Source organism: Anarhichas minor, unplaced genomic scaffold (assembly GCF_050575085.1).
Source record: "Anarhichas minor isolate MPS153535 unplaced genomic scaffold, ASM5057508v1 ptg000020l, whole genome shotgun sequence".
In the NCBI taxonomy this organism is placed as follows: domain Eukaryota; kingdom Metazoa; phylum Chordata; class Actinopteri; order Perciformes; family Anarhichadidae; genus Anarhichas; species Anarhichas minor.
This window is the reverse complement of record NW_027466466.1, coordinates 196,017-210,047: the sequence shown is the minus strand read 5'-3', so window position 1 is coordinate 210,047 and position 14,031 is coordinate 196,017. Positions and strand designations below refer to the sequence as shown.

At 41.7% G+C, this 14,031-nt stretch overlaps 1 protein-coding gene across 1 annotated transcript; it reads left to right on the top strand.

The window, feature by feature from the left end:
• The first annotated feature begins 407 nt into the window (after positions 1 to 407).
• LOC142954397 (protein-L-isoaspartate O-methyltransferase domain-containing protein 2-like) lies at positions 408 to 10,703 on the top strand. Its single transcript, XM_076095370.1, has 7 exons — positions 408 to 537; positions 4,086 to 4,246; positions 4,344 to 4,494; positions 5,716 to 5,818; positions 5,927 to 6,098; positions 7,685 to 7,808; positions 7,921 to 10,703. Exons 2-7 carry the CDS (start codon positions 4,091 to 4,093, stop codon positions 8,511 to 8,513), a joined length of 1,299 nt encoding a protein of 432 aa, XP_075951485.1. The 5' UTR covers positions 408 to 537; positions 4,086 to 4,090; the 3' UTR covers positions 8,514 to 10,703.
• The last annotated feature ends 3,328 nt before the right edge of the window (positions 10,704 to 14,031 follow it).

Here is a 14,031-nt window from a genome sequence, read left to right as displayed (position 1 = left end):
TTGGTGAGTTTTCATGCATGGCAAGTCCTCCAACCATGCGTACGTTTACCCAAACGGGTACAATATCAATAGGGCCTTCGCGGCCCGACGTTGTTGGTAGCTCGGGCCCTAATTAAATGAAACAGCAGCTTCTCAAGCGCAGACAGCGGCTCAGCTGCAGATAGAAGACACAAGTCACATGGGTAAAATAAATCCATAAACACACACAAACCTGACGTAATATTAATATTGTGTTGCTTGTACACTCAGTCGTTGATAGCCGGAATAGAAACCGTTCATGTTGGTGCTCTCACTGCGTTCTTACTGTCTCATCACATTATGAACTGCTCCGGCTCCACCGCTCTGAGGGCGGAATGTAGGCCACGCTCCTCCGGCCGTCATTTTGCGTAGGCTGATTTACGTCTGACGTCAGAGCGTCAGCTGGCCGAATGTTTACATCCAGCAGTGGCGTGTTTCAGACTGGATCCCCACAACAACAGAAGGCTGAGCACACGGGACCCCGCTAAGACAGAGACCAGCAGTCTGCATTTCCACAAGGTAGAACATCAGCGTGACCGGGGCTCGTTACGGCCCGCTGGAAGCTGCTGCTTTGTTTCTGTCGTTACACCAGCAGCTGTTAGCATTCTTGTCTCGATCTGTCTCCTCTTGCAGCGAGGACGAGAGGGCGGTTATTTCTGTTTGTGTTGACCTTGCCACTGCTAGGCAGACTGTTATGGACGTGATATTTCATGTTTGTTGTTCACCAGCCGACTGTTAGACTAGGACAGCTTGGATTTTAAATGGTTATTCATTTTGGATCACCTGAGTGACGCAACTAGCAACCGCAACAACGTGGGGCTGTGCATGTGTGCGGTGAGCTGAAACCTGCTGCAGTTACAGGACGGGACGTCCCGGCGCTTCTTCTAAACGATGCAAAGGAAAGAATGGACGTGGTGGCTAATCTAATGAATCAGCTCAATGGCAGTGTATTTGCAGGAAGTGTGTACCCCACTAGCCTACTAAAGCCCTTAGTTAGTCACAGAAAGGGTTACAGGGCCCTCTTGTGGTCATGTGGGATAACATCCCAAAGAAGCAGTCTGGGTTTCTATTCACATGGACAACATCTCATTCTGGACTCGCTTCCCTTAGAACGTGTTTTCATTTTGATGCACCAACTGCTGTTTGTTCCTTTTATTCATTCTCTGCCTGAAAAACATCCTCTTCATCTCAGCTCAAGAGGCATCAAAGGCAGGAGGTCCGGTAATATGTAAATAGACCCGCTCCTTTGTTCTGTTATAGCCTCATGACTATGGCCAGCATTTGGCAGCCAGTGAACCCTGTGATCTCTTGTCCTTTGGCGTTGCCCTCTGGTGTTGTTTTTAACACCACTGGCAGCACTCACTCCTGCAGCTGTATTCTGCAGCCGAAAGCTTCATTTAGGCCTCTACATGTGGTGGGTCAGGCTTATTTGTGTGGAAAGTCTCAAAGAGCTTAGAGTTGAAATGGAATGTAAAAAGCCTTTCTAACCATTTTTAACACATCCTCAGTCATTTTGTGCACCTTTTTAACAATACATGCAATTTATTTATTTTCTTTCACAAAAAAAAAGATCTTTCAGTTTCTTTGTATACCAAAGTCCAATCATCTTTTTATTCTGTAAAACAAAATATGGCATGTGCTAATCGTAAGCTAGTACCAGGCGGCAACCTCCGGTTCTGAAAAGTGAAGCCAAAACTGAAGTGCCTTAAACCTGCATTCTCTCTAGTGACCATCAGGGGGCGACTCCTCTGGTTGTATAGAAGTCTATGAGAAAATGACTCTACTTCTCTCTTGATTTATTACCTCAGTAAACATTGTAAACATGAGTTTATGGTCTCAATCTCTAGTTTCAAGTCTTCTTCAATACAGCATGATGTTCATTTAGTAAATGATGGTCCATTTAGAGTCAAACAGACCATAAAGCAGGGAATGCTTTAGGGCGGGGCTACTTTGTGATTGACAGGTCGCTACCACAGAGTTGTCTGGTCTGAGAGTTGTCCCTGTTTTTGTTTCAGAACTTTAACCCTTTCACTGTGTGTTTTCAGGTCATGAAATTTAATTGCAGAATTTTTATCACCCAAAAATGTCATATTCAGTTTTTGGTTGTACCACCTTCTCGTGTCACTTCTGGTTGTAAAAAAACAAGACGGCGATGGCCAAAAACCAAATGTAATACTTCAACACAGAAGTCCACAAACCAATAGGCGATGTCATGTTGGATACGTCCTCCTTTTGCATTGCTAGAACCAACTAATTTCAAGCAGTAATATCCTGACATCCATCCATCAATCAATCTACAACTTTTAGCCACAATGAAGGTGTGTGGAACAGAGTTGTGTTCACACTAAGAATAAAGCAACAAAACGGCCTAGCAAAGCCAGCTACTTGTAAAGCTCAAGCACTTGTTGACGGAGATATGTCATAAAATAGCATTGAGAAGGAGCTAATAGCATTTTAAAAATAGAACGGAACAAGGTGTCGTCCGTCAGTTTGTAGCTTCATTTCACCAGCATCCATTGAAGCTTGACTTGTAGCCTGCTGCTGTGTGTCACTCATAGTGTGAACACACTAGTGATCCAATCAAATGCAAAAGATTTGATTTAAATCCCTCTGGTACACCGCTCACATGCTCCATTTCACTGGGGAATACTCACAGTACAGAAGCTAAAGATGCTCTAACTTCCTCACTGGGTCTTTAATGGTAGTAGCATTTTGAATCCATATCAACCACTACTCTGTGCTGTCAAATCAGACATGTATTGTCAGGTTGTGATTGTCTTGGAGTTTATCCAAGTTGTCCACAGTTTCAGTTAATACAAAAGGACAGTCTTAAAGGACCAGTGTGTAGGATTTAAAGTGATTTATTAGCAGAAATGGAATATAATATTCATAACTATGTTTTCATAAATGTATAATCATCTGAAACAAAGATCATTTGAATAATTAGAATTAGATTGAGCCCTTTATCTATAGGGAGCAGGTCCTCTTCATGGAGTCCACCATGTTTCTACAGTAGCCCAGAAGGAACAAACCAAATACTGGCTCTAGAGAGGCTTCAGGAGATGTAAAAACACTAAAGTTTAGTGTTTTTACATCTCCTGAAGGCCACCTACTTCTCTAACTTGCTTGGAAAGGGAGCGAGCAGAGGGGTGTTCAGTTTGTTGCACTGTGTAACATCACCACTAGATGGCACTAAACCCTACACACTGGCCTTTTAAAGAAACTGATGGTTGATTATGAATATGATGGTTGAAGGAGTTTCAATATTGAATAGTGTGTGTGCTTTCGTTGAGTCTTTGAAATGACAAAGAAATAGTACAAAAAATATGCAGATCTTTTTCTCAGAGCACAAGGTGTTTCCTTCATATTGCTGGTTTTGTACAACCAACAGTCCAACAGCCAAAGACTTTTCATTTACTTAGAAAAACAGCACATCCTCTACATTTAAGAAGCTTGAACCAGAGAATGTTTGGCATGTTGTATTGTGACTAATCATTGAATTGATTAATTATTTCATAACATAGACTCTGCTATGAAAGACTAGTGTACATTCTGTTTGTTGAACTGATGAGAGGAAATGAAGACTCTACCTAATGCATTTAGTTGGTCTCATTTATAAAGTATTTCACATGTTTATTTCATATACGTTTTCAATAACTAAACAAAGTTGTGATTTATCAAACATACATCTCTTCTAAATGGCTGGTTTACCTTTTCAAAGTATATATAAGATGATGAGGAAATGGCAATGAAGATGATCAGGAATGTTCATTTACAGACAAATTCTCTCTTCCCCTGATTATTATTATTATTATTATTGTTATTATTATTATAATAGATAAGGCCTGTTGTGAATTGGGTCGCGATGGTTTGACATTTTTGAAAATGGGTTGTTGTAAAGAGCAAGTTTGAGCACAAGTATAGACGTCTGATGAGAATGGATTTGGATCTATTTCTGTAAATAATACAGATGACAGGGTTTGATAATTAGTGTGTAGCTATGCTCACTGTAGACTGGTTCTTATGTCATTTGGGATAGTAAGTTACCTGCTTCTCTTTGCCTCCAGTTAACATGGGTGGAGCTGTGAGTGCCGGTGAGGACAATGACGACTTGATTGACAACCTGAAGGAGGCTTACTACATCCGCTCAGACCTGGTGGAGCGGGCCTTTAGAGCTATCGACCGGGCTGACTATTACCTGGATGAATACCGGGATAATGCCTACAAGGTGAGCACACTAAAAGTCTGTGAAATCACCCAAACGGGGTCCAAAGAAATTCACAGCATTCACTTGTAGAATGCGATAATACTGTTGTTGTTGTTAGGACTTGGCATGGCGGCATGGAAAGATCCACCTGTCTGCTCCGTGTATCTACTCTGAGGTGATGGAGGCTTTGGACCTCCACCCTGGCCTCTCCTTCCTCAACCTGGGCAGTGGGACTGGCTACCTCAGCACCATGGTCGGCCTCATATTGGGTATGTGGTGTCTTTATAATTGTTGTGGTGAACTTGTGGCAGTGTGAATGTTACAGGCACACACCCTTGTGAACTGAGAGATAGTGGTTCAAATTCTTTATGCCTTGTCAACTTGTCTGGATACATGTCATGGTCTGGGATGTGAGGACACTTATGCTTTGTAGCCAACAAGGTAACAAAAACAAGCATTGTTTGACAAACGATCTTAGCAGCATATGACAATAATCACAACTTGGATTAATTTACTATGAAAACATGTTTTGATTCTTTTGACCAATATGGACTAAGGAATATAAATAATCAAGGAATGGTCTCAAATTAATTCAGACTTAATGACAAAGGTAGTAAGTTACCGTCTTTCTTGTTTGCCATTAGGGCTGTACCTAATAGTTTAAAGCTTTGAAGTTTCATTCAAACTTTGACATAAGAGTTATTTTAATTGATAACTCACAGAAACATTGCATGCAATAGTCCATCTTCTGTCCATCTCTCTTCCTCTCTCACACAGCGAGCAATGTCGTGCTCAATCCTGAATAAAAAGATAGATCTAATCATTTCCAACGAAATATTCTGCTTCTATCCATATTTGTTTACGTTTAGCATTTCAAAAGCAACATTTTCACTGAGGTCAATAAACGGTTTGTTTTCCAGATTGCCACACCTGTAGGCTATTGACAGGGCAGTTGAGCAGCACCATAAATTAAATTTATATTACCTCGAAAACAAAAACCTTTCTCTCTTTGTTTTAGGCTGATGACATAATCAAATATGAGGAGAGACATTCAAAGCTTCATTCAAATTCCTCAATAGAAGCTTCAAATGTAAAGTCAAAAATAAATAAAGGACTCTCTGTACAGCAGTATTTACCATGCCGGTATATCTGATTGAAATCTGATAATTTGGTGCTCATGGTTTCTGTAAAATGACCCGAACAATTTAATTGTGGACAATCTAACCAATCAATGATGTGCAGCCTGTCCATATTGACAAAAGCTACCTGACGTCTCATGGAGATCTGTGTTTATTTGTCAAAACGTGTCGCCACACCGACCAGTAAAAGAGACTCTCCGTCTGAATGTGGCTCAGATTTTAATTGAAGTTTTTCTCCAATCAACCTACTCTGAGTCAGTTGTTGAGTCTTATGTCCTAGTGCCATTACAAACACATCTTTGTGTCCATGTCAATTTCAAACTGTGAGCTGAGGTGTGCTAACTGTTCCAGGACCATTCGGAGTCAATCACGGAATAGAGTTACATGCAGATGTGATTGATTATGCCTACCAGAAGCTCGACTGCTTCATCAAAACCAGCGACAGCTTTGACAAGTATGTGTCCAAATGTGTCAGTGACGTTTTATTGTTCCTCTATATTTTTTCTATATCATCTTTTACCCTTCTGCATAATGTTTTCATTGCTCCTGTATCTCTCTTTAGATTTGAATTCTGTGAGCCGTCCTTTGTTGCGGGTAACTGCCTGGAGATTCCTCCAGAGAGCCGTCAGTATGACAGGGTGTACTGCGGGGCCGGGGTGCAGAAGGAGCACGAGGACTACATGAAGACCCTGCTCAAGGTGGGGGGCATCCTGGTGATGCCTCTCGAGGAAAAGGTTGATGTCTTGCCAGAGAAATTCAGGATCGTTCAAATCTGCATATTAGGCAACACTTAACTTCAAGTCCCCGTATTTAACATTTATAAGCAGTAAATAAGCACTGAATATACACACTGTAATATAATTGTAAGCAGATATACAATCTTTATTATTATTATTATCAACAACTATAACCCCTGAGTGGAGGCTGCTCAGTATCAAGTTTATTATCATATGCACAACAATCACAGAGAAGCTGTCGTTGGCAATGAAATCTGGGATCTCAGGCTTCCATCAATGCTCATTAAATAAAAAATGGAAAATTCTTGCCTTGCATTGCTCGCGCTAGTTTGAGTGGGATCATTTGTGTTTATTCACGTCAGTCAGGCTACTTTGTACATGTTGTGGGAGACCTATATACGTCTAAAAACCAAACGCTGTTGAGTCTGGGTTCATAGCATCATCTTGGTAAATTTCACGGAGCTGTCCTCACTGCATCTAGCAAGCTACACGTCTGCTGCTTTACTACAGCAGTATACACCCAAAATAAACTGATTTAGCTGCGATTTCATTGCAATAAACAGGTAAAAAGAATGCCGAAATAACTACATCATGAAACCGATTTGTCAGAATTCATGATTTGTCAGTTCAGTCTGCAGGATGACAAGCAAACCATTTTTAAAATGCTTGTTTTCTGAATAGAGTTTGGCTCTACAGAACACAAAATAACCTATGTATAAATACATCAGCAACGTTATCTTCATGCTCATACACGCAGAGTTACGTCTGGTCTTTGGGGGACCATAGGCGTTTCCCTCCATTTCTGATTAAACAGCGTCGGGACGACAGAGACGACAGTATTGCAAATGGGTAAACCAAATGTAAACAGGAATGTAGTAAATGTATTTGCATAATGAGAATTAATAAATATGCATTTCCCTAAAGAGATTCAAATGTACCCCGGCAATCTAAATTTGGTACGTCACAAATTCGAAAGCCAATGGCTGTCTAATACGCAAATGCCAATACATAGACAGGGAATCTGTCTTCGACACAACACTGGCAAAGAAACCTGAAACCTCCAGCACAGAGCTGACTGGTCAGCACAGAGAGCGACCCTGGAGCTTCCCTCCATGGTCTACCAAAGAAATCCCACTAAATACTTATTGCATGCTTCACAACCACTTAAGCCAGTGACAAACCACATAAATAAAAGATGCTAACTATACTTACCATTCTGATACGACTACTTGTTGCTCAGCCATACATGTGCCCTTTTTCCAATTTCTTTTTTTTTTTTACTTTTTATATGGGAAAACATGTTAAACAAAATATGAATCATAGCAGAGTATATTTACAGTCTTAAAAACATGTCCGCAAAGGAACTTCTATCTGCTAACAACTATATTATAAAATGTTACAAACCATTTATAAAATGTTTATTTACTGAGTGTCTGGAAATGTTACCATTTAGTTTGCTTTGATTAGTATTTGTTGTATTGTAACAATTTAAAAAAAAAGTAGAGCAGCTGAGAAAAACAATGTACACACACAAAAAGGGAAATGAAAAAAGCTTTGATTTCCTGATGTTGTATTTTCTGCAGTTGACCAAGATTACCTGTACGGGGCCGAACAGCTGGGAGACCAAAAAGATCATTTCTGTGTCCTTCGCTCCTCTGGTGCTGCCTAAACACGGCACAAATCGCAAACCCAAGAATGTCCCACTACGTGAGTGCAACTAAATATAAATAATGTGTCTAATTCTAATCTATAATGTGTCTAATCCCCCCCCCCCCCCTCCCGCATTTCCCCTGTTTTCTTGTGATTCTTTATTTTGCAGCTAAGTATGAGGTACGGACGTTACAGGAGCTGTCTCGCATCTGTATCCGCCACACCCTCAGAGTGACCACAGATGGAGGAGACAGCCAGTCACGCGGCCGAGGTTCCTCGTTCAGCGTCGGCAGGGGTCTGGCGGTGGCCGGGCTCCATAAGTACGGCCCTCGCTTCAAGCGCAGACGCGTCCACCGGCGCCACTGCAACGCCCTCGTCCTGGCCACGCGTCAGGTGGTGGCCAGCAGTGGCATCGGCCCCGCCCCTCTGGACGGCAACGACAGCCAGGGAGGGAGAGCGGAGGACGAGGAGGAGGCTGGAGAGAGGGAGGTGAGGCGGCAGATGAGGGGGAGCAGGAGAGCGGGGAGGGGAGCGGGAGGGGTGGTGGAAGAGGAGGAGACGGTGGAGGAAGAAGATGAGGAGGAGGAGGAGGAGCAGCAGCAGCAGCAGCAGCAGGAGGAGGAGGAGGAGGAGGAGGAGGAGAAGGAGACCGGGGAGCTGCTCCGACCCCAGCCGGCCGTAAACGTCCTTAGAGAGAGGATCCTGGGCCTGCCGCTGCCCGAGCCTCTGAAGATGTACCTGCTGTACTACAGAGAGAAATGAGCCTGCTAAGGCCACAGCCAGGTCCTGAGTCAGAGCCCAGAGCTGGAGGCAACGACCCAGCAGAGGCCCACGTCTAACCTTACAACCCCACCACCACCTGTACAAGGCAGGACAACATGCCACCTACCTTACTGACCCTTAGCTCCACTCGCTCACCTGCTCTCACCTTCTCCATCATCCATTTTCTCTGCCACTCCCTCTTTTTGCCCTCTGTTCCAACTGTTCTTTACTTGATTCATTTCCTGACATGATAAAGAGTCAGCTCAATTTGTCCAGTGGAGGGGGAGGCAATGATTTAGACAAATAAACAGTCACTGATGTAAAAATTGCATCTCCATGTAGGTGCAAAAGAAATAAATATAAGTACATGATACATACACAGATGATCAGTTTGCAGCTCTGTTTATCTAACATGCCAATCAAGCCTTGCCTAACAACAGCTTAACAGTGGCCTGAGTATCCACAGCTTAGTGGTGCAGAGAAGGACCATCAGAGTTCAGACAGTGTAGCATCAAGCAGAGAGAGAAGCTTACCCATAGACCAGAAGGCAGAGGACGGCCCCTGCTCTTTTCTATCCACCAATTACAGCTGTGCCCCAAGTTAGAGATTATACATTGAATGGATACGTGGTGACGCTAGTTTGTCCGCATATGGTGGCGTGTATTATCATCTAATGGGGGCGGGGTAGTTTTAGAGGGGAAGACATAGAGTGGGCCCAGAGATCAAGAAAATGTGCATTCAAAGTTTTCATGATGTTATATTTTCTCTCTCAGTATATCATATTCAATGATATTGTAGCTTGTGACCAAGATGGTGTTGTGGTTGTGTTTATTTCCACTCATTTCCAAATATAAGGGGAGCATTGTTTATGAGCCCTCAGTCCATTAAAACAATTAAATGATCTGCTTTTCCAAGGCCGATCGTTGCTCATCATTTCCAGCATTGTCTTCGGACACTCGTAGAGTTAATGGAAGTTTGAGTTCTCCCCCTTTCTATGCATATATTTAACTGTATGAATAAAAGTCCACCTTTGTCTCCTGATGTCGTCACATGGAGATGAAACTGTTCTAAATCCTTACATTTGTATCCGAAGGGCAGTCTCACTGTTTTTCTCTACATCCCATTTTATTCTCTCAACCAAAAGAGAATGACCATAAAAGATCTCATACTTACTAATATTCCAATTTACAAAAGTAAACCAGCATGATAACACATAAACTGATGTTTTTGATGACTGACGGTGTGCAGGTTTTCTTTTTTCTTGTAATAATTCGATTTTTGAATTTCATGAATCTTGAAGTGGCGTGTACAGTACATATGAAATTGTATGTTTTGTGAATCATAAAAAAATCTCGAGATACTACAAAGATACTTTGATGAGTAGAGTAAGTATCTTGTCTCACATCTTTCTGTTCGTTAGTTCGATGGAGCGTTATTCCTTTATACTCTTTGCTTTTGTACCAAACCTTCTGCTCCCCTCTGTGCCAAACTTCCGTTGCATGGACTGAATCCTCAAGAGGAAACGGCAGATCATCAACAAGTCACGCTTGAAGAAGAAGAATTTGTTGATGTTTTTTCATTTCAAAAACTTCTCCACTACCACTGAAATGACACTTGTGGTTGTTTATGTATTAGTTATCATGTAAAGCTTTAGATTTCTCCCATTGGAAAGTTTGTATTTGACGAATGTGATGAATAGCAAATTGATCTTTGCACAAGGCATAACAGATGCACCCTGCATCAGTAAATACAGTCAAGGAGATAAAGAATGGATATGATCACAATAATGGGAGGGATTTCAATATGTGCAGTTTATATTGGTAATTTATCCAACACTGAATGTGAGGATTGTGGCCAACAAGCAGGTCCTCATCTGGCCAGGTGACTCGCATCCCTTCTGACTCCTGCTGAGTGTGATGTCATGCTTCACTGTTTGGCCATTCTACCATTTCTACTGCTGCTGGATCTGCCTTTTAAGTCCTGTATGCACACCTTTCCTTTATTCGACATTAGTACCATTTACGTTTGTTTGTTGTGCATTTGTGATTCTCTGCTGAATGTACGTACATGATGGGTTTTTTGGGGGTTTCTTTTGCACTTGATATTAAGTTTTGGAGAGAATGAATTGCTTGTTTTTAAAATTGAGCTGTATTATTGACTACTGTTAATAAAGTCCATGATACAAAAGAGTCCCGTTGCAAATGAAATGATTGGATTAGCTAACACAGCGGCTTACGAAGAATGTCTTTTATTTTGGTTAATAAACACAGGAAATACTTCAAACCTGTTAGATGGCCTCACCAAGTTTAGAGATGTTTTTCTTTTTTTAACTTTATAGAGCCCAACTAATTTACAGTTTAATTAAACCTTCAACAATCGGTATGGCTTTGTCTCTGTTAAAGAGAAATGAAATACATGTTTAAATTACTGTTGTGTCTGCTGACCCTGGGATGGCAGGTCCGGGAGTTGTAACCCCAGGTATGTGGGCATGCCCCCGCAGGCGCTATAGCTCTCTGTCACACCAGTTTGTGGAGCTTCTCCACTAAAGAAATTTCGATTTTCCTAAAATTGCCAATATTCTAAATCTACACCGCTAATTTAAGTGATGAAATAGGTAAAAAATGTACCGCTGTCGGTCTGTTATTCTGCTGTTTGGGTGCCCTTGGACTATGGGAACAAAAACGTGAGCTGCCATGGCTGAGTCGCTCTCCTTCAGGGCCTGTGTAGTTTGTAGGGCCGGATATGTAGCTAGGCTAACGTTAGCCTTTAGCAGAAACTAAAATCGTGTCTGATGCCCCAAACTTTTGTTTTTATTTTTTCATGGATCTGCACAGTTCACATGGGGCGTGTTTTAATGTTGGAAATTCAGAAAATCTGGAAAAAAATCACTTTCAAAATATATTATATCTTCAGGACTATGATGGAGTTACAAATAAAGCTAGTATACAGAAATACTTGTGTTGACAGATGTCAATCAGAGAGCCACAGGGATGACGTATTTTTGTAGGCCAACCCCAGAAGTTAGCATCGCACTGGTTCCCTTGACAAACATCCACTGGATTCCATCATTGGATTTTGGATTATTGCCGAAAATAAGCTCTGTGGCACCTCGGTCACATGACTTCATGTCACCACCACTAAGCTAGAGGCGGTCTAGGCGTGATGGCGTTTTGTAGTCTCATTTAGCCACTTGTTAGCAGTGTTGGGCCGTCAGGGCCAGCTAAGCCTTCTCTGCTGCCCTAAACAGAATCACAAAGTTATAGATATTTTATAATTTTTCACAAATACACAATGTATTATAATTATTTTTCCCATTAGCTTATTTTCTCATTACACAGCTACTGTCTTCCTCTGTTGCTCTGCTTCCAGTGCAGCTTGTTTTAAGTAGAGCTTTTATCCAATCAGATTCAGCCCCTATGTCTCTATGTAAGGAGAGAGGCCCGATGCCCGCTAGAGAGCCTTTGCAGTTTAAGTGAATGGGGACGATATTGTTGATTGTCATAGTCTTCAACCAATCAGATCTTTAGTTTGACATCTTGGGCGTATTCTTTGACGTGCCAGTGGTACCCAGGTAGCCTGCTAAGTACGTCTGCATTAACGTGCGCCATGATTGGTCAGTGGGCCAGCGTGTGACTAATGTGAAAGTTAAGGAAGCTGGCAGAAGTTAGTTGGAGTAGTAAGAGTTTAAATTGTAAGATAAGGAAGAAATAATAAAAATTTTAGGGTTTTGCTTGGTGTAGTTTATTTATTTGTATGAACGGTGTTACTGGCTGACAGCGTCGCACATTTTATGGCTGGGAATGTTTCATTTTAACTGAGCGTCTTGGTGTTTGGAGCTACGCTAAGCTAACCTGAGGACGCCATAGCATGGCAGGACACTACGGTGCTTTTGAAAACTTTTGGAGAAGCCCGAGTGCAACAGAAAGAGCAACAGAACTTAACATAGCTAAATTAAACTTCAGCCCAACAGTCCCAGTGACAGCAATAGTACCGTGGATACTTCCTGATGCAACAGTAGACTTTGCATTACTAAAAAAGGATAGAGGAGGTATTTTCTATTTGCATACAATACAGACACATATTGACAGTTACCACAGTTATATCCAGGTTTTCACAGATGCATCAAAGAGTTTAGTAAACAAGGTAGGAGTAGCATTTATTGTTCCAGAATTTTATATTAAAATAGGTAAAATGATCACTGAGGGACTATCAGTGTACACAGTGCTGCAATAATGTCAGCACTACAGTGAATAGAGGACACAAGACCATTGAGGGCAATCATTTGTTCAGACTCAAGTTCATTATTAGCCATCTTACAGAACAGCCATTCAGACAGTAGACCAGACATCCTTATTGAAATACAACAAACATTATACAGAATTTAAATGATGGGTCTGGCAGTCATGTTCCTATGGGTACCAGCATATATTGGTGGTACCCAATATATGAAATGGAAATGTAATATAAGGAAATGAAATGGAAGATAAAGCTGCTAACGTTAGCATAGCTATGTGAAAACAGCTGATGTTGACTGAGAATCGCAAGTATCTCATTAGCATGCCTAGGCGCTAATTGCGATTAGTGACAGAGGGCGAGTCAGCTGGTCAGGAGTAGATTGCCGTTGTGTCTTTAGTGTGAATTTCTTTTACCTGAGTACCAGCAACATTGTCAACCTTCATTTTCAGATGTTTAGTGATGCTTTTAGTCTCTTCTGTATTTTCAGATTGTAGTGTGGTTCATTCATTGCAACATTTAACCTTATTCTCATGTATTATAGCTTGACAGATAATTTATACTAACGACCACTAACATGATTTTAAAGCTATGTTATCATTCTTTTGCTCTCCAAACATCTGTAAATACACATATTTCAATCAGGGAAATTCCTATTCCCCCTATATCTAAACTCTACAGCGACAGCTCTCCTCCCTCCCAGGCCTAAACCAAACTGGCCTTAGCATGCACAAGCTCATCTGTGTTTGGCAAGTGGTTACATAGCAAGAATATGTCAATGTATCTCATTCGGGTGAGATGAAAGTGTCAGAATCCAGATTACAGACTAAACTTGCTCTTCAATGAGGTCTACTGTTGGATTAAGTCCTTTTCACCCTGTTGATTATTTAAAGGAAATATCATTTCACTAACAAGGACCACGCCAATAACAATATGAGTTTCGAGAGGTTTATTGCGTGATGGAATGATTGTTAGAATTAGGAAGCGGAAGGGGTCGAGGGAGAGGGATGAAGGGTAGGGGGAGGTAGGGATGTGGAGTGTAGGGGAGAAGAAACGAGGAGGGTAGAGAAGGTCGTAGAACGAAGGTTGGGCGAGCGATGGGGGACCGTTGGAGTCTGATGGCTGGCGGGAACTCGGGGAATGAAGACTGTAGAGTGGGGGCCGTCTCTTTGGAAGCTCTGGTTGTGCAGATTCCACCGAGTGAGAAAATAGACAAAAACTGGGTTGGGGGGAGGGATGTGAAAGCAGGGTCGAAGAGGAAGTGAACAGCTTTATTGTCCTTAAA

What these genes read in the sequence shown, in the direction of transcription:
- LOC142954397 (XM_076095370.1), top strand. Translation starts at nt 4,091, where the DNA reads ATGGGTGGAGCTGTGAGTGCCGGTGAGGACAATGACGACTTGATTGAC. An exon ending in CATGGTCGGCCTCATATTGG is followed by an intron (nt 4,495 to 5,715) that starts GTATGTGGTGTC and finishes TAACTGTTCCAG; the next exon opens with GACCATTCGGAGTCAATCAC. An exon ending in TGATGCCTCTCGAGGAAAAG is followed by an intron (nt 6,099 to 7,684) that starts GTTGATGTCTTG and finishes TATTTTCTGCAG; the next exon opens with TTGACCAAGATTACCTGTAC.